The 25713-nt window shown below is 45.0% G+C and overlaps 1 protein-coding gene across 4 annotated transcripts in view; it reads right to left on the bottom strand.

The window, feature by feature from the left end:
- The window catches only part of LOC116950990 (protein phosphatase EYA1-like), a 107324-nt gene that overhangs the window by 70820 nt on the left and 10791 nt on the right, over positions 1–25713 (bottom strand). Inside the window, exon 2 of one of the 4 annotated variants that reach the window (XM_032969272.2) lies at positions 10802–10912. Coding sequence is in view for 1 of the 4 variants with exons in the window: in XM_032969247.2 (XP_032825138.1) it covers positions 10426–10433 (8 nt within the window). In the remaining 3 variants the exon portion in view is untranslated. Of the gene's footprint in view, positions 1–3621; positions 3767–10425; positions 10640–10801; positions 10913–25713 lie in introns of those variants that run through there. The other 3 variants (XM_032969247.2, XM_032969287.2, XM_032969280.2) reach the window with 3 other exon arrangements.

Below are 25713 nucleotides of genomic sequence, written 5' to 3'. Positions count from 1 at the left end.
CTCACCACACTTCATAACAACTCAAACTCACCACGATTCATAACAACTCAGACTCACCACACTTCGTAACAACTCAGACTCACCATGCCTCATAACAACTCAGACTCACCACACTTCGTAACAACTCAGACTCACCACGCCTCACAACAACTCAGACTCACCACGCCTCATAACAACTCAGACTCACCACGCCTCACAACAACTCAGACTCACCACACCTCATAACAACTCAGATTCACCACGCATCATACCAACTCAGACTCACCACACCTCATAACAACTCAGACTCACCACGCTTCATAACAACTCAGACTCACCACGCTTCATAACAACTCAGACTCACCACGCCTCATAACAACTCAGACTCACCACGTCTCATAACAACTCAGACTCACCACACTTCGTAACAACTCAGACTCACTACACCTCATAACAACCCAGATTCACCACGCATCATACCAACTCAGACTCACCACGCCTCACAACAACTCAGACTCACCACACTTTGTAACAACTCAGACTCACCACACCTCACACCAACTCAGACTCACCACGCCTCATAACAACTCAGACTCACCACGCCTCAAAACAACTCAGACTCACCACGCTTCATACCAACTCAGACTCACCACGCCTCATAACAACTCAGACTCACCACACTTCGTAACAACTCAGACTCACCACGCCTCACAACAACTCAGACTCACCACACTTCGTAACAACTCAGACTCACCACGCCTCACACCAACTCAGACTCACCACACTTCGTAACAACTCAGACTCACCACACTTCGTAACAACTCTGACTCACCACGCTTCATAACAACTCAGACTCACCACGCCTCACAACAACTCAGACTCACCACGCCTCACAACAACTCAGACTCACCACGCCTCAAAACAACTCAGACTCACCACACTTCGTAACAACTCAGACTCACCACGATTCGCTCGTTGGGAGAAGCCGATAAGCATCCAAACACTTTCAGGCACCAGTGGCTGGATACGATTCACACTTTGGGTGCGATGTGTCCATGCCACGGTTATAGTTGCTTTACAAATCCACAGCCATTTGTCAATATCATTCCTGGATAAGGTCTCTTGATGCAATTTCAGTAATGGGGTTTGCTAACCATACTTCAGACTGGTCAGTGCAGGTTGATGAAGGGTGGCGGACCCTGGGCAGGATCAGATATTACTCACCACTAATGTTAGCCATGGCCCGAATTCGAACCCAGATCACTGAGTTCATCATGTAGCCTGCTAACCACTGCACCACTACTCCCCGTTTAGATGCTCTGTAAATTAAGGCTATTTTTATTTCACTGACGTTTTGATATAGTTTACCTGGAAATTTCCTTTATATGAAAATGGCATTTGCAAGGGTGTCCTGGGCATAAGGCAATGACTGTCATTGCTATTACCGTACATTTTTCAAGTGGGAAAAAAACAGAGGGCCTGGAGAACACACAACAACCGCTTATTTAGAAGGGCCATTCACTGCCACAAACCCCCCAAAGACACTCCGTCTGATCACAACTGTACATTCTCTAGGTTACCATGGCTTATTGTTCTTAAATGAAATCACAATTTCAGAGAATGGAATTAGACATCTGGAACATATGGTTCTTCTGCCTAACTCATTTGCATTCTGTGCTCCTGTAATATAATTAAGGAAATGATTCATATTCTTGGTCCTTTCGGTAAAGCCATGTAGAAGGGAAACAATAAAATAGTAAAAATATAAAACAATACAATTCTCACGCCGTTTTGACTACAACACAAGCAATCATCATCAGGTGTGAAACCCACAGAAAGAAAATTTGAAAAAAGTGGTGTTTTTTTTTACGTTAGCACCACGGAGAGCAATTTGGCAGTTATTCAGATAGACGAGTCCATCTATGTTAGGAAAAGAGGAGGGGGGAGACGAAAATAATGGATGCGGTCTGAAAGCCACCGTAAGCGTGAACAATCAATTAAGACCCGAAATGGTTTATCAAATCCTTCCAATGATTGCTAAGCCAGAATCCATCTTCTCGGTTGAAATTGTTTCTGTGTTTGTATATGTGGATAGCCTCATGAACGAATCTCTCATGGTAGCCAGATGGCTTGCAAATAACCTCTGTCTTGGAGAAGTCAATGTCATGTGAACCTACTGAATTATAACAGTGATCTGCCACGGCCAAGGTGTTGGTCCTACCGTGTTTTAGGTCTGCTTTGTGTTCACGAATGCGGTCCGAGACATGTCGTTTGGTTTCTCCAATGTAACTACTACCACAGAGGCAACTTAGTTTGTAGACGCCAAGGTACTGTATGTCCATCTGGCTACCATGAGAGATTCGTTCATGAGGCTATCCACATATACAAACACAGAAACAATTTCAACCGAGAAGATGGATTCTGGCTTAGCAATCATTGGAAGGATTTGATAGACCATTTCAGGTCTTAATTGATTGTTCACGCTTATGGTGGCTTTCAGACCGCATCCATTATTTTCATCTCCCCCCTCCTCTTTTCCGAACATAGATGGACTCAGCATTCTTGGTTCATTTGGTAAAGTCACGTAGAAGGGAAACAATAAAATAATAAAAAATATATTGTTTTATATTTTAATTATTTTATTTTTTCCCTTCTACGTGACTTCACCGAAAGAACCAAGAATATGAATCCATGCAATCACGAAAGCTTTAAATCAAAATAGATGGACTCGTCCATCTGAATAACTGCCAAATCGCTCTCCGTGGTGCTAACGTTAAAAAAAACGCCACTTTGTTCAAATTTTCTTTCTGTGGTTTTCACACCTGATGATGATTGCTTGTGTTGCAGTCGAAACGTCGTGATAATTTTATTGTTTTATATTTTTATTATTTTATTGTTTCCCTTCTACGTGACTTTACCGAAAGAACCAAGAATATGAATCCGTGCAGTCACGAAAGCTTGAAATCAAAATTTAAGGAAAGGATGTTAAAAATGCAACCCATCGTAACTTTACTAAGACTCGCAACCCAAAATTAACCAAGTGAACTCGCATTGTTGCATTGCACTCAAGCTGTGCTCACACAGCAAATACAGTTTAATAGGTTTTTATTCAACGTGGAAGGTGTTTTAATGTGGACGACAAATCAAAATGTTCCTGGCAGTTAATAAAACAATAAAACACGTCGGAAAAACCACAACCTTAAGACACGCTTCAGCCCTCTCCCCACACACACATACGGCCCCACAGATTAACACGTGCAAACACACAAGCATGTCTCACGCCAAGCCTTGCCATGCCGTCGTGATGTATTATTAGCCGACGCTGATGACTTTACCAGACATGGGGCTACCTCACCGGCCGCTTAAACTTAACCAAACTGTTCTCTAATTCCGTGAAGTTCCGGACGATCACATTACCAGTGTATGCGCCATCACCTGAGGATCGCAGACACGTACGTAACAAACTCTTTTCCCCCCAGACGCAACAAATCATCGCCCGAAACAAAGTCCGTACAAGTGACACAACCGTGGCTGCAGCCATCGGCAAGACACTCTTATCAGTAACCGTAGAACCCCACGGCAGATCCCCCTCGACGTGAACACGAGAGCATTCGGAACCTTCGCAAGGTAACGGCGACTTACCACTAAACATGTTCGCAGCCAACGGCGAACTCGCGGACGAGGAAATAAAACAAGAACAGCTCCTCCAATCGAGAACGGCACGGGCACTGAAGCTTCTGCACAGAACGACAGCTGCACGTCTCAGTGCTGGTGCGAGTGTGGGTGGCGTGGTGGGGGGAGGGAGGGGGGGGTGAGAGGGAGGGATGGAGGTGGGGGGCAAACAGAACCCCTCAAGTCACACGGCTCGCCACTGTAGGGGCACCGGGGTCAGTGCTGCGACCGGCTCGCACAGACACACACACAGGCACACACACACAGAGACACACAGAGACACACACAGACACACGCACACACACACAGACACACAGAGACACACACAGGCACACACACAGAGACACACAGAGACACACACAGGCACACACACGCACAGGCACACACGCACAGGCACACAAAGATAAAACAAAGATCCCCCATATAGCCTTAACAGACAGTAGGGGCAAGTGCTGTAGGGGCAAGTGCTGTTAGCGAGCACCTATGAAGGCCGGAACGGTACACGAGGGGGTGGGTGGCAATGTTTACACACCGCACCAGGTACTCATTTGAGGCTGAGTCGACCTAGTGAAGGCCCGGAACCGGTTCAGATAATCGTCACTGGTGTTGGCCGTGAACGGGAATCGAACCCGGGTCGCCAGGTTCATAGCGCAGCGCGCTGACCGCTACACTATCGCTTCCCAGGCACACACACACACAGTCACACACACAGAGACACACACACACAGAGACACACACAGACACACACACAGAGACACACACAGGCACACTCTGCCTTCCTGCCGACAAGCGCGACACAACGAATACCTGCCTTACCCTCCACCCCCACAATGCTACGGCTCACAGGAACTGCACACAATTTAACACACATGCACACAATCACGCGTTCACACACACACACGCGCGTTCTCCTGACCCACGGTCCCACTGGTTTTGTTAGCGCTTGTCGTTGAGAAGCGATGCCGTCTCGGGTAACGGCCGTGCTCCCACTAACCTCGCCCCTCTGCGCACATTGCTCTGGGTGGGGGGACTCTACGAATGCCGTCGCGTTTGCCTCGAGCTCCTTTCCATCTCCCCACAGCGCACCATCCGAAGCCAGGTTCCATCTCCCAGCTGTGCACATTATTCCTCTGGTTTCAACATTATCCAGCTACTGCTACCGCCATCCACCACCACGCCATTCCTCTGAGCAGCCCCTACCACCCCCCCCCGTGTGCCCTTTGCCGTGACGAGCAGGGTAAGGCTGGCAAGAAAACCGCAATAAAATCCAGCACAAAACGCGTGCCCAAACGTGACAGGGTCTCGCTTAATGAACGCCAAGAAGAAGCTGGTACACATATTTTAAGCGCTGCGGTGCGTACCAAAGTCGCCAGCAGAGAATGTGCGGTTATCGAGGTTGCGATGCTAAACGTAAGTAACGTTATTATTATTATTGTTGTTCCGATTGTTTGCCCAGGAATGCCTCACCGAGTCCCATGAGTGTTGTTCAGGAGGGTCTTAAACTATTTTTTGCCGTAGTGGGCGATGACTGCAATGTAGTTTCCAACTCAGAAATTTACCGGTAAATATTTTTCAAAAATGGCAAATTCGGACCGCGACACTGGCACACAATGGTCTACTCTTGCCAACGATGTCATGGGATCTTTTCACGTCCACCGCGTTGCAGGCGGCGCGTAGTATTTTTAGGGTTTATACACAGACCGCAGTAGTAACCAGGGCGGCTTCTTTGATTAGAACCGCGAACCTCTGCAACGAGCGGAGGCTTCAGCGGCAGAGAAGAGAGGTTCGAACAGAGCCACCTTCTACCGCTGCACTGAACCGCAAAACGTGCAGTTCAAAATGTGGGTTAATAACTTCATTCCAAGCCTCATCAAGTATTTTTAAACGTGTGCGAAGTACTGGAATTACATCCTTTTTTTTTCCCACAAAATGAATCAAATTTAATTTGCAAAGCATTATCCTTTCAGCAACTGCTCCTGCTGCTGCATGTTTGAACAGCTCAAAAATGCACCGTATAATTTAAATAATTTATATCACAATTATCATGAAGGAACGAGGTTGTTACTGCAAGACTTACGACTGAATATTTCTCAGCATCACTCGAGCTAATCTGAACATTGACATATTTTTTTCAAGTGGTTTGCGTGAATTAACATAAACTCATTTGCAGTTAACTCCGTACAAAACTATTCTGTTTCTACCGTGTCTGAAACAGAAGACATGTACACACACACACAATACTGTACACTATCTGGTTTTCTATTTGATCAAAAGACAATGGTGTCTTTGCCCATTGTGTAATCATGACTATAATAAGAAAGCAGGAAAGAGAGGGCTGATGCATTCTATAAACATGCTCACCGTGGTGGGGGATTCACCGAGCAAGCACGGTGATAATTTTTAATCCGCACCACATACACAGCGCTGTGCACTCGGTCCCTCTCTTCCACATCGTTATGTAACATGCCCGCTCAATATCGTGTAAGATAAATGACGAATTGTTATACTGTAAGAGGAAATATGCATTTGTAAAAACGTCCTCACAGAGTGGACTACGTAAAGTAAGCAATGTTAATGCTGATAGAACATGGTGGACTGAATAATACAAGGCAACTGCTCTCTGTCACTTAGAAGCGAGTGTCTGCCTAATAAAATGCGAAATTATACGGCATTTATCTCCGTTGGTGGCATTAATGATGGTGGAAATTCCACATTCTCAGGGTGGGGCCCAGGTCTATTTATAGGACGACCACCCTTGACTTCTCACAAAGTGGTACGAAAATAATCGACCCCTAGAGAAACGACAGACTAGGTTGACTCCCCCTCACATCCAACGGAGGGTGTTGAACTTGCAACTTCCCAACTGTGAGCCAGGTGCTCTCTCCCGCAGCTGTACCAGGTGAGTGGCAGGCACCCACCCATGTTGTAATCATCCACCACATCATCATCATCACCACCACCACCATAGTGCCTGCATTGTAGCAATGCCCTCCCTCGTCTGTACACGCACAGCACTTGTGTGAATGCACTGCTGGATGGGGGTTCCCCATTGGGTGCGGGTCATGTTAGTTATTTGGCCATACTTCAACACACTGTACAGTGGTTAAGACACAACTTAATCAGAGGGACGTCTCCTCACGCTTGCATTAACAATCACATTCCCAACTAAGCTGTTGCCGTGCGTGTACACTACGGTTATGAGGAATAGTTATGCCTCTGAGTCACTTTGGGAAATTATCTGTATTTTCAGATATATTTGGGTGACTCCCAAAACCTGAGCCATACCTAAATCCTCAGTGCAAGTGAAGTGTAACTCAATGATGTCCTCATTTACTTCATTACTTCGTGGTCAAACTCACGGAAATTGGTACGGATAAAGGGAAGACTTATTATGATGAATGATTAAGTCTTCCCTTTACGTGGGCTGTAGGGCAGTGTATTAAAAGGGCAGGTGAAGTGAAATCCTATGTCGAAGTCACCCGCGTATGACTGCTGAAATGCACATCATTTACCTGTCTCACACAGGGCAGCCACATACTCACACTCATCGCTCTGTTTCAATTGCCACGATACCTTCAAAACATTCACTGAATTTCTATACATTGCATGATTTGGCCCAAATAGATCATGATGATGCTTTACCGTATGAACAAGAGTAGACTTGTCTTTAAAAAAAAATTCTAAAAAAATTCTGCCCACTGCTCCTGTGCGGATTAATTCCTCACCACCGATCATAGCCAATCGGTGATGAGTTTCCAAAAACTTTAGTCTGCTGACGCTCATCAGAATAAATAATCACCTCGACTGCAATTTTACACGACTGTACTTTCGGAAGTCCTTCGTAAAGCAAGCCATGCATTTTACGAGCATCCCACTGGGCGGTAAGTGTCCGGGGTTTAATAGTTATTTTAAAAAGCAAGAAAACAATGATATAAAGATGCGATTAAAATCAGTGCATTGTGTGGGTTATGCGAGATTATAAAGTCACCCAACTCTGTAAACCTCACATCAGCAATTGTGTTGTGCTCTCAGGACATAACTTTGTCATGAACTCACGCACCTACTGCCATAGAAACACTTCCTGTAACATTACTCACGGTGCATGTGGGAAAGAAACAAGCAATTGGAAAAAGTTTTAAAACCAGCTTTGCAAGTTGCTATTAATAAATGCGACTGCACTTCGACACTATCTTGCAAAAGAGGGGAAGCCGATACGAGGGGAGGGTGAGTGGCCACTGAGGTAAATGGATGTGTTAATGACGATGCTAAACCGTGGTCCCAGGAGCGTAACGTGCATCTGCTGAGAGATGGTGTTGAAGCAGACGACGAATGCGATCTCTACAACAACAACAATCACATTCACAATTCTGTATCTACGCTGCCCAGTCGCGAGTGGCGTATCTGGGGTATACGCAATCTAATCAGAATTCTAAACGGAGTGATTTATCTATTTTAATATTACATTCATAGCCTGTGATATAAGCACGTATGAAACCTATGAAATTTACATTTTGAAGTACACATCTGAGTATCCAATTATGTTGTTTTTCCAAAATATTGTGTATATGAACATCAAGTTGACACAATGCTGTTCATAACGTCAAATTAACACAGCACTTACATGTCTTCTTGGTTCTTTCGGTAAAGTCACGTAGAAGGGAAATAATAAAATAATAATAAAACCTAATAAAATAAAATTCTCACGACGTTTCGGCCACAACACAAGTAGCCGTCCTCAGGTGAAGAAACATAACTATTTGTGGCACCGTTTGCCACAAATAAATGTCTTTCTGACAGTTCTGTTTCTTCATCTGAGGACGGCTACTTGTGTTGTGGCCGAAACGTCGTGAGAATTTTATTTTATGTTTTATTTTTATAATTTCCCTTCTACGGGACTTTACCGAAAGAACCAATAAGATGAATCCCTGCAGTCACGAGAGCTTTCAATCGAAGTACTTACATGTTTACTAGTATGTGTAGTACATAGTCATGCAACAGGTAATATATGTCTGGTATTCGAAATGTATTGGTTTCATACGCTTATCTGATGGAGAGTATACACGGAGGTGGTAGAATAATGCATTTCACTCAGTGGTAACTCATTAAGTCATCCAATACTCTGCAATACCAACGCCTAAATAAAAATCTTTATAAGGAAGGAAAAACTGCACTGAGAGTGTATTGACAAAGTGACAAAATCCAAGGAGATAGCTCTGGCCAAAGTTATTCTCAATCAAAAGGGAAAATGTGTATTTATGAATATTGGACAGCAGAAATAGCATAAACAAAGACGTGTATTAACCACCTAATATTTGCTGATGGCAGTCATTATATACAGCAATTTATTATACGGCATGATTGCAGAATTTGATGAAGAAAATTGCAACGTTTGCCACAAATAAATGACACGAAAATAAAACAGATCGGAGTTGGGCAATTGTAGAAGTCGGATCGGGATCGAGATGATTGTGAGCGTTGGGCATTCTGTGTGCTGGCTATAGACAGTACTGCACTGATGTGCTTCGCATGATCTGTATTGACATCTTGCTCAACAACACAATCGCCACACTTACATCTTTGTGTTGAGAGTATGTTTGAAAAAACACAAGCACAGTGATACATGGAGTAACTGAGAAAATAAATCAATAAACAATTATAAAGCACACACACTGCACGTGCAAAACAAAATAACTCAAAACTTCACGACTCAAACAGCGAAATGTTTCATGACACATCACCGTCCAAAACAATTACTTTAATTGAATAATTTTAGATTGCAGGGGTAGGCATACGACGTCTACTATGCAGTATTGGTACTTAGCAGTATGAGTCAATACTGCATCTGTAGGTCATTGTCCCAAACATACCGTGACAGTTATACATTGGGAGGAGCGGTGGCGTAGTGGTTAGCACATTAGACGATGCACCCGTTAATCTGAGTTCGGTTCCAGGCCACGGCTAACATCAGCAGCGAGTGACATCTGAACCAGTTTTGGGCACCCCATTCACCAACCCGCATTGACCAGCATGGTGAAGTATGGCTAAAAAGGCTTGCATACCTAGGGAACACACGATGAGCGCGCTGGCAACACCGCCCGCGTACGGATCAGCAGCACCACATCCCCCACTCACCCAGCGACTCGCTGCTCACGCGCAAAGGTGCGGCGCTCAGGTCCGTTATTGGCGCTGAGCGCAGCGGTGTCAATTCCACATTCCTATGGACGGGGGCTCAATCTTCCAATCTGACCCCCTGCTGCTACCGCCGAGGATGAAGACGGACCCTACCAAAATACCAAACCAACACCCGCGCGATTCTCAACTAATGCGGAGTCTCTTCTGTGCAGTATCTTGCACAACATGTCATTCAATCGCTCCGTCTCTGCGACGGAGATCCTCTCGGGCGTGTTCTCTCCTGTTGCTCGTCTGGACCACCGACCATCATCAACCGCTTCTAGCCATGAAGCGATGATGACCCTGTCCAAACCGCAACGTAGCTTGCTTAACTCGCCATTGCCAACGCGACGTCTCAAACAATCTAGCGGCGGCTGCGTGTGCAGAGGCGAGCCTCGAATGATGAAGCGAGGCGTCTCGAGTGTCAACCGCACGCGGTTCCCACGTGGAGTGCCGCACGTGGCACGGTACAGTTTTATTTTATTGGTTTATTTTTATTATTTTATTATTTCTCTTCTACGTGACTTTACCGAAATAACCAATAAGATGAATCCCTGCAGTCACGAAAGCTTTAAATCGAAATTTGACGGTACAGTTACTTACTTTACCATGATCAGCTGTGACCGCACGCGCGCCTCCGCCGCCGTGAGTCCCCCCGCGCCGCTCGTGGAGCAGCAGCAGCAGCGGCGGCAGCAGCAGCAGCGGCAGCAGTAGTGGCAGCGGCGGCAGCAGCAGCAGCGGCAGCAGTAGCGGCAGCGGCGGCAGCAGCAACGGCGGCAGCAGCAGCGCCTCGCGCTCTGAGCGAGTGGCGAGCGCCACGCGACCCCCAGCAGAGCGCGCGCGCGGCACGCGGGGGAGGGGCGGGGCCGGGGGGCAGGGGGCGGGGCCGCGCGACCCCCGGCAGAGCGCGCGCGCCCGGCACGCGGGGGAGGGGGGGCGGAGTGGGGGGGAAACTCGGGGAGAAGGGGGCGGGACTCACCTCAGGCCTCGTCTCCCATTGGTCGCATCTGAGCCGAGGGGGCGGGATAGATGGGGTGGGGGCGGGGGCAGTGCGGGCGGGACGAGCAGGCGAGGAGGCGTGGCCTTGCAGCTGTCAATCAACATAAGCACCGCAAGTAGCGCACAGGTGAATGACTCATCATCATCACGAGGTACGATCTGTCCACTGCTTGGTGAAAGCCTTATAACAAGCGGTCGCTATTTATGACAGTCCTGCAGCATAACGATCTTGCATTTACACAACACGGGCTGATATCATGCCGAAATCTCCGTGGAGGACGTTCTCTCGGACGCGTTCACGCCTTTGGCCGCCACTCCACAGTGAGTCTCGACCGCCGGCCATCATAGTGAGGGTGTCTCCTCCTTGCCACACAGCCCACTTGCTGAACAGTTTAGAGTCCATCCATAATAAAGGTTTTTGAGTTACGCGATCTAACCCAAAAAACCTTTATCATGCATAATATTGGTCGCGAATGCCTACGTGTTAGTTCGAGCCTACGATGTCTCTAAGATAGGAATGTTGTTCGGTTCGTGGTGGCTCTTCACAACTCTTGATACTTGTCACCCCCGGCAGTGTCCACTCTCTCATCCATATGTGTGAGTGGATGGTACACTCTGTATGCTGATTAAAGTCGCTCTTCTGTAGGCACCTGGAGGGGCAGTCACTGAGGGAGTCCGGTGTCTCGACTCCAGCTTTTTATGATCCCCTCGCCACAGTCGGCATCCGCTAAACCGGTAAGGGGCCGTCCATAAATGACGTCACGAGATTTTGGACGATTTTTTACCCCCCCCCCTCGTCACACGGCGTCACAAAAAGTCAGACCCCCCTCAAATATGACGTCACAAAGCTCTGCCCCCCCCCCCAAACCATATTTCCATTTTGAAAATAAAACATGCTTCAAATCGTGATTTAAAGCTTTCGTGACTGCAGGGATTCGTATTCTTGGTTCTTTCGGTAAAGTCACGTAGAAGGGAAACAATATTTTTTATTGTTTTATATTTTTTTATTGTTTCCCTCCTACGTGACTTTACCGAAAGAACCAAAAATATGCTTCGAATCGCTTTAAACTATTGTCATTGTAGTGCGTATTTAATGTGGCGCTGCAGTCTGATGTAGGAAAACACATTTATTTAAAAAGTCTATTTTATTAAGTAGAACGTGTTGTCTATATTTATTTAAAGTTGCGCATGTTGATGTGACGTCACATTTATCCCCCCCCCCCCTCGTCACACATCGTCACAAATGTCTGACCCCCCCCCCCTCCTAGGTGCGTGACGTCATTTATGGACGGCCCCTAACCGTTTTCAGAATCGATAGACGTCGCGAAAGTCATTAACCGGTAACCATTTCCAGTGAGTTTTACGAATTGTATTATTTGTATGGCAATACGCTCAGGAGCTAAATACCAATGGAGATGTCTGCTCGCCACCAGAGGGCTTCAGGAGAGAGTTGGTGTAGGTTTGCTGTTCCTCCTCCATTGAAGGAGTACAGAGGACAGTGGTTTATTTACTTCGTTCCAAAGTTTGGGTTGCATGGCCACAACCACATTCCTGTGACTTTGCATCTATGAAGGAGATGTGGACATCGGCCTGTTGATGTTCTGATCCGGTTGGTCATTATTTGGGTCTCGACTGAGATGTTTATGATGGACGTCCACGTTGTTGCACTCTGTTCGCTTGCAGTGTTCCTCCGGATCTGGGGAGATGCTATGATGGTGACAGTAGCGTTACACAATACATGTTCATTGCGCAGCCTTTCTATATGTGTGGCAAGCCGGTCATTCTGTTTTTCCCCGTTTTTTTATGTGGTTGAACACAATGCGAAAAAAAAATGATTTCAACAACTCTACCCTACCAGGGGAAACTCTTGCTGTTCATATGCAAACTTAGCGTCAATACGCTGCACACACCTGATAGTAATCGCGGAAAGCCTTACAGAGGGACCTGAATTGAGAAACACCCACCGACTTCAAGCACTGGTGTAACAATTACACAGGCTGGTTTTGCTATGACATGCTAAGGCTGTGTTGTGTGTTCTCTCTTTGTTTTTTTTTATCGGTTATGGTTTATTCGAGGGTAGATCACAGAGCACAATAAATGGATCAAACGGCTGCAGAAGCACCCAGCTGCTGCTGCTTGCCAGAGCACTGCCCCGGGTTATTGGTATTGTTAGCGCCGTGGTGGTACAGGGCAGGTGCAGTGCTATCATCACAGCGGCAGGGTTAACGCCACAGAATATCTGCTGGGGCAGTGCTGTGCATGTGTGATTGACTCACCAGCAGAAGGTCCCGGAGTTCAAGACCGGTTTGGGTTTGACTCAGTCTGTTATTATTATTATTACAGGAAAGCCTCAGTGAGTCTCAATACTTTTTCTGGAGGGCTCTGCCAAGTTTTAGCAGACAGGGGCGATGGTTGCTCTGTATATTCCTGTTGGGTCATTTGCAAGTAATTGTTCAAATTTGCCAAATTTGGACTACTCCTTTCCTTCTATTCTTGTGTATGGCGATATGTTCAGGAGCTAACCACCAATATCGAGGTCTGCTACTCAGGAGACGATTCATGCAGTTTTGCTATTCCTCCATTGAAGGAGAGCGCAGACTACAGTGGTTGACTATGTTTGGGTTTGACTCAGTCTTACTGTGGTTTTTCTTGCTGTGGTTTTCACACCTAATGATGATTACTTGTGTTGCAATCAAAACGTCGTCAGAATTTTATTGTTTTATTTGTATTCTTTTTTTTCCCTTCTACGTGACTTTACCGAAAGAACCAAGAATATGAATCCCTGCAGTCACGAAAGCTTTAAATCGAAGTTTACTATGTTGTCCAAATTTAGTTGGTACACTCGAAGACCTCGTCCTATCGGCTTCTAAGCCTTAAAATTGCATTTAGCTCTCTTGATCATATCTGGATTTGAATTAAAGACGTCCATTTTGCCTAGACGACGTTGTCAGAACGGTCTACTCCTGCGAATTACGTCACGGGACCTTCAGTGTCCACTGTGAAGCAGGCGGCACGTGGTGTGTGTTACCATTATTACACACCGCGGTACCACGAGCCTCACGCAACAAGCAGCGAACGCGCCACCACTGGACCACGTCACTGCCCCAGTGATATGGAAAATTACATAAATGTCAATTTGAAGGAAGAGCGCACAGTGATTGTGATATGATGTACTGGCCCCCACCATAATATTGTGGAATATTCACAATTGGCTCAGAGTCACCAATAAAAATTACCACAATTCCACATTTAGTCGAGTGGGGAGACACTTCAATTTGACCTTTGATATAAACATCACGGTGGCCCTGGGCCCTCCCATAGTGGCAGAATGATAAAACAAATCTATACAAATGAGATATGACAAGTGATGAGTACAAACATTCCATCTTACACATTTACACAAACTGATTTGACAGCACAGTTTAATATGTACAGTCATAATATTTTCTGCCCGAAATATGACTTAATTGCATATCAAACTAATGAATGATACTGGTGCAATGTAGTTTCATTTGTACCGCATTAATTCTGTGTTAAAATGCGCTTACGGTGAGCCTGGCCACCTGCAGTGTTTAACTCTCAGCCACTGAATATTTCCCATATCATTGGTAAACTGGAGTAGGTGGCACATGATTAGCAACCACAGTCATCATGGATGTGGTGTGCCAGGTGTGGAAATATTTTCCGGGCCCGGACCGACCCGGTTGAAATAAATCCGCCGGGTGTGAGATGAAACATTCGAAACGTTCCATGTAAGATGCTGATAGTGAGTTAAACTCCACCATTCCTCCTTCCAAGGGTGGTCTCTGCGACCGAGTAGCTCCCTGCGGGAACTAGAACCGGCTTTGGGGCCTCCAGCCACTGCTTATATATATTGCGCCAACAACTAGAGCTTACGTAAAAAGTGGTCTAAAATCTTCCAAATGCATGAATTCAGTGCCGAATGCCAATCAAGGCCTTCTGTAGCCTCTACGTCTACCTGGGAGGTGAGACTAACCATCTTTAAGCAAATCCCTGTGCAGAGCCTGGCAGCGGACCCAATGCAGATGCGGGGTACTGCCCCTCACCATTCATTCTATTTGGATCGTTGTAGGAAATAAAGGCCAGTCGCGATATAAGGGCACATGTCCACAGGCCAGTGTTTGCTAATGATTTAATATTTTGCATTAGCCTGCTGAAATAACTCTAATAATAAAATAATAAAAATGTAATAAAGTAGACACAGAAAAAGATTTAAAGCTTTCGTGACTGCAGGAATTACTCTTTCGGTAAAGTCACGTATAAAATAAAATAATAATAGAATACGACGTTTCGGTGGCAACAGAAGCAGCCATCATCAGGTAAGAAAGTGTCTACCTATGTTGTTTCCATGTCTGTGTTTATCATTCATTTCACCAACAATGAAAATGCGTTCAAGTATGTATTTATAAGATGCGATGTGAAGTACCCAGAATACCATCTATGGGAATATAAAGCTAAAAAATGTCACTACCTTCTTCAGCAACCCTGCTGCCTTGTAACAGGAAACTATAGAAAGCAAGTGCCAACGTCACATTCACAGCACATATATAAAAATATCACCATGGAAACTTTCACAACCTTTCTTGCAGTCCTATGGCATTCACTACTCTGAGGAAAATCCACCCCAATCACAAGTTAACATAAATAAATATCTTCAAATAAAAGTGGTATCTTTAAACTTTGTAAAGAAAGCATTTTTGCAAAGAAATTAGTCATTTTACCCACAACCAAAGAAAGATTGTTATAGCAGTTTGCACAAAGCCATGCATCGGGCCCATTCTCAGTTTCTGCCATTTTGCGTTTCCGTGTTGTCAATGCGAAAGACAGCAAAAGAAATAAAATGTCGGGAGGTTGGCGCTGTAATAGGACGATGTTGGCGCCACTGATGAACCACCTTGACACCTGCGTGAATGATTGGCGGAGCCCGACAGCGACTCTCACCCCAACCAGCATCTGCATTCAGTAAAGGTACCCTGTGGTCAGGAGATGCTTGCGTTACATTTCACAATGCAGAATAAAAATTAAAGTATACATTTTTGTGAAATGCTACACCTCTTCCCATTTTCCACAGCTGTTAAATAGATTCTGAGTTTGTGCCAGATCAGCATCAGGCAACAAGGCTCACGCTCGCTGCAGCGGGAGCAGAATTAATATAAAGTGGAAAGTTGATTTCAACTTGCATGTTACCTTAAAACATGCTTTTGGCTGCAATGCTCATCTGCAAGAATATTCATATACCTACTAAATATGTAAATTATATAACTGTACGAAACATATACCTTCACAAAAGCTGCAGTTCTGTGTCACTGTCATGACACTACCATGATGCTACAATGACTTGAGTCAGGAATGGAATTAATGGGAAACAACAGCAGAAGACTATTAACCATGCCCTTGAGTTTCTAACATTGAGTTCCTAATGCGAGTTGTGATCAATTGTAGCTCGTTGAGAACTGTTTACCAGTGTTTTTAAATGATTCACCATCAACATTAGCCCTGCTCTGTTCACTGCTGAATGAAAGCCTCCCCAATTCATCGCCATTCTTTACAGGTCTCATAACACAACATTATGGTCCGCCTTCAGTAATTCCATTTGGTACACATACCCTGATGTGTATTCCCAGCTGTGTCGCTCCAACAAGTTTCCTTATTTGTTTTATTAACTGGTTATGTATGACTTTCGTTTTGCTGATATTTACCTTGAACCCAACTTTACAGTCTTTTTGCAATTCTTCAATCACTTTCTGTAGTTCATTTCCATTGGTTGTTATCACGGGCATGCCCTCATCAAATATGAGATAATTGTCCCTTTCGACATTTATATTTATGTATATATTTTTTATATTAGCAAATATCTTCTTTAGTTTCTATGGTATTGCCCTGGTGTGAATTTATCTTCACGTCCGTGATATGTATCGTTACTTTCTACGAGTAATCTCATTGTAGCTGGTCCATCCTTGGCAATGGTTTTTAACATTTCTAAATATTTTGAGAAATAACCTCAAGTTTCATTTGGAGCTGAGTGATTGCTGTCAAATTAGAACTCAAATATGTTTTACAGTGAAACTAAAGGTTTTCTGTCAAGGTAAATGATGATACACATCAAATAATTTTCCAAAAGAACTTTCAAATTCGATGTGAATCTGTCTGTGGTAAAGGATTGTATTGCTTTTGAGGCGCTGCACAAACCCAAGAATACCTAAACTCCGAATAGAATTTCGAAATATGTCATAATTCTGGTTATGTTACAACACATAGCGTACATTAAAGCATATAATAAAACAGGCGCACACAATGGTCTATTTTAAAAAAAAAAGCATCGCATTGTTTAGGTGAAGGGTGAGTGACTGGCAGAGGACTTTACCACGGTACCCCAATGCCCGTGGCTACCAGTGAACTGTCACACGCACGCACACACACACATGCTCACGCGCACAAAGACATGCGCCGACACAAGTATACGTTCTTCTGCATAGAAGACGACGACACGGGGAGAGAGAGAAAGACACAAAGCGTGCGCACGCGGAGCCCCGAGCGCTGTGCGGGTGACGCTACACACGCCGGTCATCTGTTTTCCCAGGCACATCAAAGCGACAGCTCCGTTCTAGCTCAATGAGCACCCTATTTCACAGCCAGGGAGCAACGAAATGAAAGAAAGAAAGAGAGCGAGAGAAAGAAAGAGGAGGCAGCAGGGCCATGATGGCTTGGGCTGGGCTGATAGATGGCCGGCCGAGTGTGGGGCACGGTGAAAGAGCAGCGGGGCCAGCGTGCAACCTGCTGCAGGTTACGGCCTGGGGCCACGCACAGAAATTGGCCTCTTTAATATTTGATGATGTCTATTGTAACCTGAACTGATTTGTACAAGTGGCTATACATTACCGTTCTGATTAAAACTACAAAGGATGCTCGGAATCAAAGGGACCGTGAGCTATATTCTTTGTTTGTGAAATGTTACAGATGGCAGTGCTGGCGCTAAATTGAATTAGTGTTGTGTGGCAACTGTTGTCACGCGAACAAAAATCGCCAAATACTGTATCAAAATTGCACGCTAAGCAAATTTACATTTTATTGGAGCAAAAATAACAATTCACTTGCCGTACTCATTGACACAAAATATAAAAAAACATGTATGCAACATATATAAAGAAGTTCTAAAATAATTAAAACTAATCCATTTTATATATCCAACCAAGTAGTTTTAAAATAGACACCAAACAAAATCATGCTAAATAAAGGAGAAATTATTTTAAAAAACAAATAGAAATTATTTGATATTATATCGAATAAAATAATACCTCAGATCTCTAAGAAATTTGAACAAAATAATATTTAGCCAAACAAGTTTATCAAAGGGACATGTGGAGAGAGTGTGTGCGTTGCAAGTCAATTTATTTTGTTTCAGGAGGAGGGAATGATCGATGCACAGATGGTCCATTACTACAACCAGAGATGATCCAGGAGATTGTCCAGAATATGCATGAAGATGCATGAAGAGATTGGTAATTAAATGGGTCAGGAGACAGGTTAGAAGATTGGTCATGAGAGTAAGATTAATCAAAACAAGGGCCAGGAGTGGGAACAGGTGAGGAAGTAGAAGACTAGTCAGAAGATTTTTCAGGGGTTAGGCTAGAATGTGTGATTAAAGATGAGTCAAGAGACTGGTCGGAAGATTGGCTAGGAGACAAAACCAGGAGGCAGGCCAGGAAGGGAAATCCACAGCAGACGGAGGGAGGCTCACGGAGCCCAGACCGGCTGCCGTCGCCGGCCCAACAGTGGCACGAGACGCGCACAGCGGGTGGACGGGCAGGCGGGCAGCGGCCTCTGAGGCGAGCTCCGCCAGGAGCCACTGAGTCAGACGATCAATGAGCCAACGTCCTCTACTTCACCTGCAGCGAGCCCGCCCAGATCCATTACCTATTTTGTAAGGGAGATTCATTATTACATTATTATTATTTCCCCCAATTTAGTTACAGGCCCTTTCCAAATGTGGAAATTAGGCTATGACATCAATTCACAGAAGCTCAGTCGTTTTAAGGATATTTCTTTAATGGTGAAACCCGCAGAGGGCGATTTGATGATTACATTAATTTTTGGAATTGTTTCATGCTGCTGAAACAATTACTCGTAACATGTTCCTGTGTGTGCTAGCACGTCTTGCCTTTCCTCCCAACAAGTAAAGGGACGTGCGCAGTCTGACTGGATATGGCTGCTGAGGCAGCCACCTTGGGTTTATACAGTATGTGCACACGTAGTCGACGCGAAATGTGATCTACCTTGCATACAATTACAAGGCATTGAAATATTTCGGAACCAGTTTTTTTGCTGTAACTTTGCATTTCAATAAGTACAACTTATTTCGCATTTCCATATTTTCTGAGCAGTCTCAAAATAAAAATTGCTGTAAGATATAGATTTAGATGTTTTTGTGAACATATTTAGGACTCACTGAATTGTTTACATTTTATTTATGTAATGTAATCAGTGTATTCATTACAAGGTTATGTAGATTTCATTTCCATGTTTTAATATTGGCACATCACAGACAAAATACACACTCACTGAGAAATTAACATAAATACTGACATATCAGCATTAAAGTAAATCATCATCATCAGCCATGACCAATCTACTGCTGGATGAAAACCTCCCCAAATCGCCAACATCTCTCAGTTCTGCAATGTAACATTACATCATACATCTCAATAGCATTGTTTTCTTTAGATCGCAACCGTATTGAAGTGTTTATCATTTGTAAGCAGCCCTCTACAACTTGATTATTTTACAGTTTAAAGTTAGCTCTCTAGAGCTGAGCAAAGACACTATTAATTAATCATCACGCGATGGCCGACTCTTACATGTGTTTTCACATAATCTATAACATCTGATTTACAGACAATGGCTTATTACATTCAATCTTTACACGTGTTAGCAAGTGGTTACCAGCGTCAAAATTCTGACACTGTTTAAATTACTTAAGAAGAAAGGGCTTCCCAGCATTCCGCTGTCCAGCCACTAGCGCGTGCACACACACAGTTGTGATATACGGAGTGGCAAAAGCCCCTGGGCTGGCTGAATAACACAGTGGTTAGCAGACTGTACTATGAACCCAAATGGCCTGCACCATGGTTAACATCAGACGAGAGTGGTGTCTGAACTGATCTGGCACCCCACTCTCTTTACCAACTCGCACGGACCAACGTGCTGAAGTACGCTAGAATCACTCGCTTGACCAACACGCCATGGTGGAGAGAGGACTTCACTCGGCACCAAGAATAATAATGCTTGATATAGCGCTGTTGTTCATGCAAATTGCATCTCACAGTCGCTGAAGAACCACACGCAAGCTTGAGGGCAGCAGCCAGGCAGTTAGCCAACACCAACATTTGGCCACGCTCTGAGCTCCTCTATATATTGAGATGTTTTCAGCCAGTTAATGAGTCTCACGCATGTGAGAGAGCAACGCTGTATTCCACACAAGAGCGATGTGATATATTAGTCTGAATTTTGCTTTACCACCTTTGTGTGGCGAGCCAGGGAGTTTTGCAACATTTGTGCGATCTACCAACATTTGCCTCCGCGTTCTGGATTACAAGCGTGCGCCACCATCACCCGCCAATAGATTGACAAAGAGATATCAATTCATGAGTGTTATTACTTGCGTATCTACATCTACTGTATATTTTAATTTACTACAATAATATCGTATACATAGTGCCAATAGTCATTTTATCATCCACACAACAATGATGGGCTGAGTTGACCTCCAACTAAAATTTAAAATCAAGAACTCCCTCCTTTTTTACTTAAATCGTCATTGACTTGTACCCTTTTGCGAATTCTAGCTGCAAAAAAATTCAAATCTATCGAAGACATCAATCACGATGATTCCCAAAGAGAGGGGAAATTCAAGTTTACAAGCAGAGGGCCCACCCCCCTCCAATCTCCAACGCCCCCACCCCACACCCCCTCCCCATCCTGTGTGAGCACAGCATGAAGAACTTTTCACACATCTCGCATTCCCAAGATTATCACGACCGATCTTAATTACAGTCCCTTCACCAGTCATCCGACACCAGAGCAGCTGACTTGTTCAAGACTTATTTTAACCAAACACACAAAAAAACCCCACCTCCAGTTTTTTCAGCCCAGTGGCCTTGGCACCGTCAGCTTGTAGAGCTCACCGCCAAGTCGCCTCGCGATTTTGCGCGATGTAATTATCTGTAAAATGCTCAACGGCCCGGAATGCAGCGAGTGGCAGCCAAGCGATCATTACGTGAAATGAGAAAACAAGAATTGTTCACCGGTTCCATGAGCGTTCCTACTGCCGTCGCTGGGTCATTGCACAGTTAATGTCATTTATAATTTCTGCGCAATGCTGAATCGTTTATTGCACCCAAGCGACATTCACACAATGGAGTTTTCTTGAAGCTTTCATTAATCGTCGCCTTATTATTATTATTGTTCTGAAAGTCGTCGTGCCCTTAGTTGATGCCAATAAGGTTTCTGAAGGCTCATGTGTTCTGCACTTGCATTGTTTTTGCAATTTGCATGAGCTTTAATGGCAAAATGTATTTTCATTTTGTAACTTCAACATAGTAAAATACCACAGTGTCTGCATTCTCAAGCGAATGTTGGGGGACTCTCATCTCCATTTGCGGGCCGGAACTAAAACAGAAAAATCCACATTCCTATGACGGGGTCCATGTATCCCCAATAGAACCACTGTTGACGTCGCCCAACACGTGAGATAACAGACACACAATTGTCTTGAAAGCACGGTGCGATCTGAACGACACTCGGGATACATTACTCGTTCTCCGGGTATGGAAATGTTGACATTGGGTCCACATGATTTTTTAACGAAGCCTCTCCAGCTTGGTTCATTTGGTTCGCTGCGGAGCCTTTGGAAAATTGTCAGAGCTGCGTGTTCGTGACATCGGAAGCCTCGTGATGGCTTGAGTATCTCTTCCCTGAGTATCTCTCTCCTGAGTATCTCTCACACTCATTTGCACATCAAGGTGCAATAGGCCTAATGGGCTCTGTGAAAACGAAGAGCGGTCTCGGAATGAAAATGTATAAGCATGAATAACAGCAAAACTCAGCACATTCGACAATAACATCGCCTTAAATATAAAAAGTATATAATAGGTGACATTTTGAGGAATGGCCCTCAGTTACTACTCAGACCACTCGTGCGAGAGCGTTAACAACAAGGCTTCGTTTCACTTATACAGGCAGCTTCACCACGACCACACTCACCAGAATGACTCCTCACAGTGGTACAGACAGCTTCACCACCACCACCACACTCACCAGACTCACTCCTCATAGTGGTACAGGCAGCTTCACCACCATCACACTCACCAGTATCACTTCTCGTAGTTATACAGTCAGCTTCACCACCACCATCACACTCACCAGAATCACTCCTCATAGTGGTACAGGTAGCTTCACCACCATCACTATACTCACCATAATCACTTCTCGTAGTTATACAGGCAGCTTCACCACCACCACCACCACACTCACCAGACTCACTCCTCATAGTGGTACAGGCAGCTTCACCACCACCACCACCACACTCACCAGAATCACTCCTCATAGTGGTACAGGCAGCTTCACCACCACCACCACACTCACCAGAATCACTCCTCATAGTGGTACAGGCAGCTTCATCACCACCATCATACTCAACGGGACTCTCTCCAAAGGGAGATCAGCCTCTGTACTGTAAACTCGACACATTTGTCAAGACACTGCCCTGTGAGGAAAGCGATGTGATAGGCGACGTTTCGAGCATTAGCCCTTCGACTTCTAATTCTCAATAGCAGCAGACTGTCTCTCTGCCGTAAAAGAGAAGGACCACTACCTGAAACGTCAGCTTTACACGCATTTTATGCTTGGGCGGTATTCTTGACTATTGTGTTGACTTCTACTGATGTTTGCTTGTGCACCATGGCTAACGCGGTATCGCACGCTCTCGGTTTTAATTTTGGAACCTCTTTAAGGTGACTCAGTGATGCCCCTTGGGCTCCCGGTAACTTTTGAGTGTCTTCATTCCGTCGCTTGTACTCGAACACCGCAGTGGCCGTGCGTGCTTTTCACAAACGAACCTTGTCATTGTCACTGACCCTATAGTCATGGCCGGGAATCAAACTCAGGTTGCCGGATTCAGAGCGTAGCATGCAAACCATCATGTGACCGTTCCCCCTCGTTCATTATGAATCAGTATTCAAGGGGAATGTTTTTGTTGATGTTGTTGTGTGTTCTCACAGATCCACAGCTGTAGAGATACACTCTATTTGAAAGATTGTACAACTATTTGGAGAACAAGAATCCAAAACGCTTGATCTATTGTTGAGTGCATTTTAAACAACACGTCTGTGACAATCACATAATACAACATATCTACGATATAGCCATTAGACTGCTACTCTGACTCATGTGGCATTACTGCTTTGTGCAAAGTTCGTACACATTCATTCATGCTGAACATGAAGTCATTTTTTCTTTATTTATAACACAACCTTGGATATTGGTATCGTTCGGCTTGGGATTCCTCTCCAGCCGTCCGCCGTAAGGGGAGCGAGAGAGGAGGGGACGCATGGTTGATGCCGCCAATCCCCGCGGCACGGCAGAAGTTGCGGGACTGTGTCGTGGCAGAGACAGGCCGACGCGGTGTGGGTGAGCGGAGACTCACAGGATGAAAAAATTAACCCCCGACCGTCTATGGCCTTCACAATCTGATTCTGTCGTGAGAGCGTGGGGCATCTGGACACGCGGGATGAATTAGGAAGCAATCGGTATGTTTCGGCTGCCTCGCACCCCCACCCACCCACCCACCATCCCACCCACCACTCCCTCTCTCACCCTGCTTCACCTCCTTCCCTGTGCCCGCTCCCTCTCTCTCTCTCTCTGCAGGGTGCAAATGTTTGGGTTTCCCAAACAAACACATTAGAACCCAATGTGCCCAGACAGGGCTTTTGTCTTTTCTCTCCTTATTCTATCGGGTAAGCCAAAGCGTTTGTGAAAACATCGCTCATTTGTTGCACGTTGCCGCGGGCGCTTGGTGCGTGATGTCCGCTGTTGCTGGAGTCGTGTTCATCCGCGCCGAGTCTGGCCTCGTGATGAAGTTTCACGTCTTTAACGGCGGACTCAGAATGAGTATGAACACGCTTGCCTTCAGCCCCCAGCGGTGTTCTTCACATATTCCGTTTCGACAAAATATTGCACAGCAAGCAATGCGAATAATTGTTTTAAAGTACATATATTTATCACGCATATTTTGTGTTTTATTAGACTGAAAGTCAATGCACGTAATTTTACGTATACCATATACACTTTAATAAAACTCGGTTTTATTTAAGTATGACTTTGTTCAAACGTTTTAATGAAGCTTAGTATTTTATATTTATATGTGTGTGTATAACTCATTGGAGCAGTTGGCCATTCGTTATATCTGTCAACACATTTAATAGCTTGCGTTTTTCTGTCTCCCCCACAATGGTAAACCATGCGGTACGTGCACATTTTTAAAAGTTGTATCCGATGTGGAAGCTCTCCGCGGGGAAGGCGATCCCTCGGTGTGTCCCTTTTAACGGCTCCACTGCTGCTGAGCATGGCACAGACGGCGTCGTTTAGACGCGGATCGGGGGGCTATAAAGGACGGCGGAGAAACTCCTTGGCCGCTCTTGCAGGCGCTTCCTTCGCCAACGAACATCCACGCAGCTGCACGCAACTCGATGCCTCATTCCCAGCGCCCTCAGCTTTGCAGCCGTGCAGTTGTTGGGATCGAGAGAGAGAGATGGGGGGCTGGGAGGAACCCGCCGTGCCAGCAAAAAAACAACAACACTCGAGGCTCTTCTCAGCAGTGGAAATGCAAACAAAAGGATCAGCGCCCCCGTCTCTCTCCATCTTTCTTTCTGTGCTCTGCTCTCCTCTCGACGTCTCTCAGCCTCTCTCCCTGCCGCTGGCCGGTATCTTGCGCAAATCTCTTTCCTAAGACAGCTTGAATCAATTAAGCACTGGCAGCAATAAAGCCACTTCCTTGTCCATCGTCAGGACATTGAGCAGCTATTAGGGCCTTTGTTTCCTATTAACCACATGCACAATGGGCCAATCGAAAGGCCCTCTCTGTGCAATAATACCAATCTCTCTCACCTTCTATTCAGCGCCCTAAAGCCAATGTTTGTCTATTGCCTCTTAAAGAATTTCCCCCCAAAATGAATGTGTAAATAAGTAAATAAAAACATGGCTTCATTGAAGAAAGACAAGAAAACAAAGCAACAACAACAAAAGACACCCGTGCCAGTATTTACTCTGTACCCTCACATTTAGAACGCTCGCTCCGTCCGTCTTCGTAAAGCCTGAGGAGTCTGCCCCCATTGAAACTCACAGACTGAGATAACTGTGCATTGTGTGATATTGTTCGAGGGGTGACTCCCCAACAGATCTTATGCCGAGTTGTCACTCAAAGAATCTGCTAAGAAACTCATCAAATCACATTTTGTATTTAACCAGGTTAGAGCCCACTTAAAAAACATCATCTCTCATTTGGAAGGGGTTCCAGCTAATCTGGTTAACACTCGTTGGCTCGTTATGTTAGGACAAATATTACTGTTGCACGCTATGTGTGGGTCATTTTCTCAATTTCGACTCGTGCAAAGCCAATGGAGGGCAAAGGCTTAACTGTGATGGAGACATGAGTGAGTACAAATCTATTTTTGTACCATGTTTTGGGAACCCATATAAAATAAATATTGCTTTTAGATTATGGTACAGTTGTAAGTGTACTATTTATTACGCATGACTTATTTAGTCATAAGGATATTTTACACCCCATGCTGCTGTGAGTTCCTACTATCAACTCTT

Source organism: Petromyzon marinus, chromosome 3 (genome assembly GCF_048934315.1).
Source record: "Petromyzon marinus isolate PM22_M1 ecotype Great Lakes invasive population chromosome 3, UKy_Petmar_22M1.pri1.0, whole genome shotgun sequence".
Taxonomy (NCBI): Eukaryota; Metazoa; Chordata; class Hyperoartia; order Petromyzontiformes; family Petromyzontidae; genus Petromyzon; species Petromyzon marinus.
The sequence above is the reverse complement of the archived record's forward strand: the minus strand, read 5'-3'. Positions and strand labels throughout refer to the sequence as shown.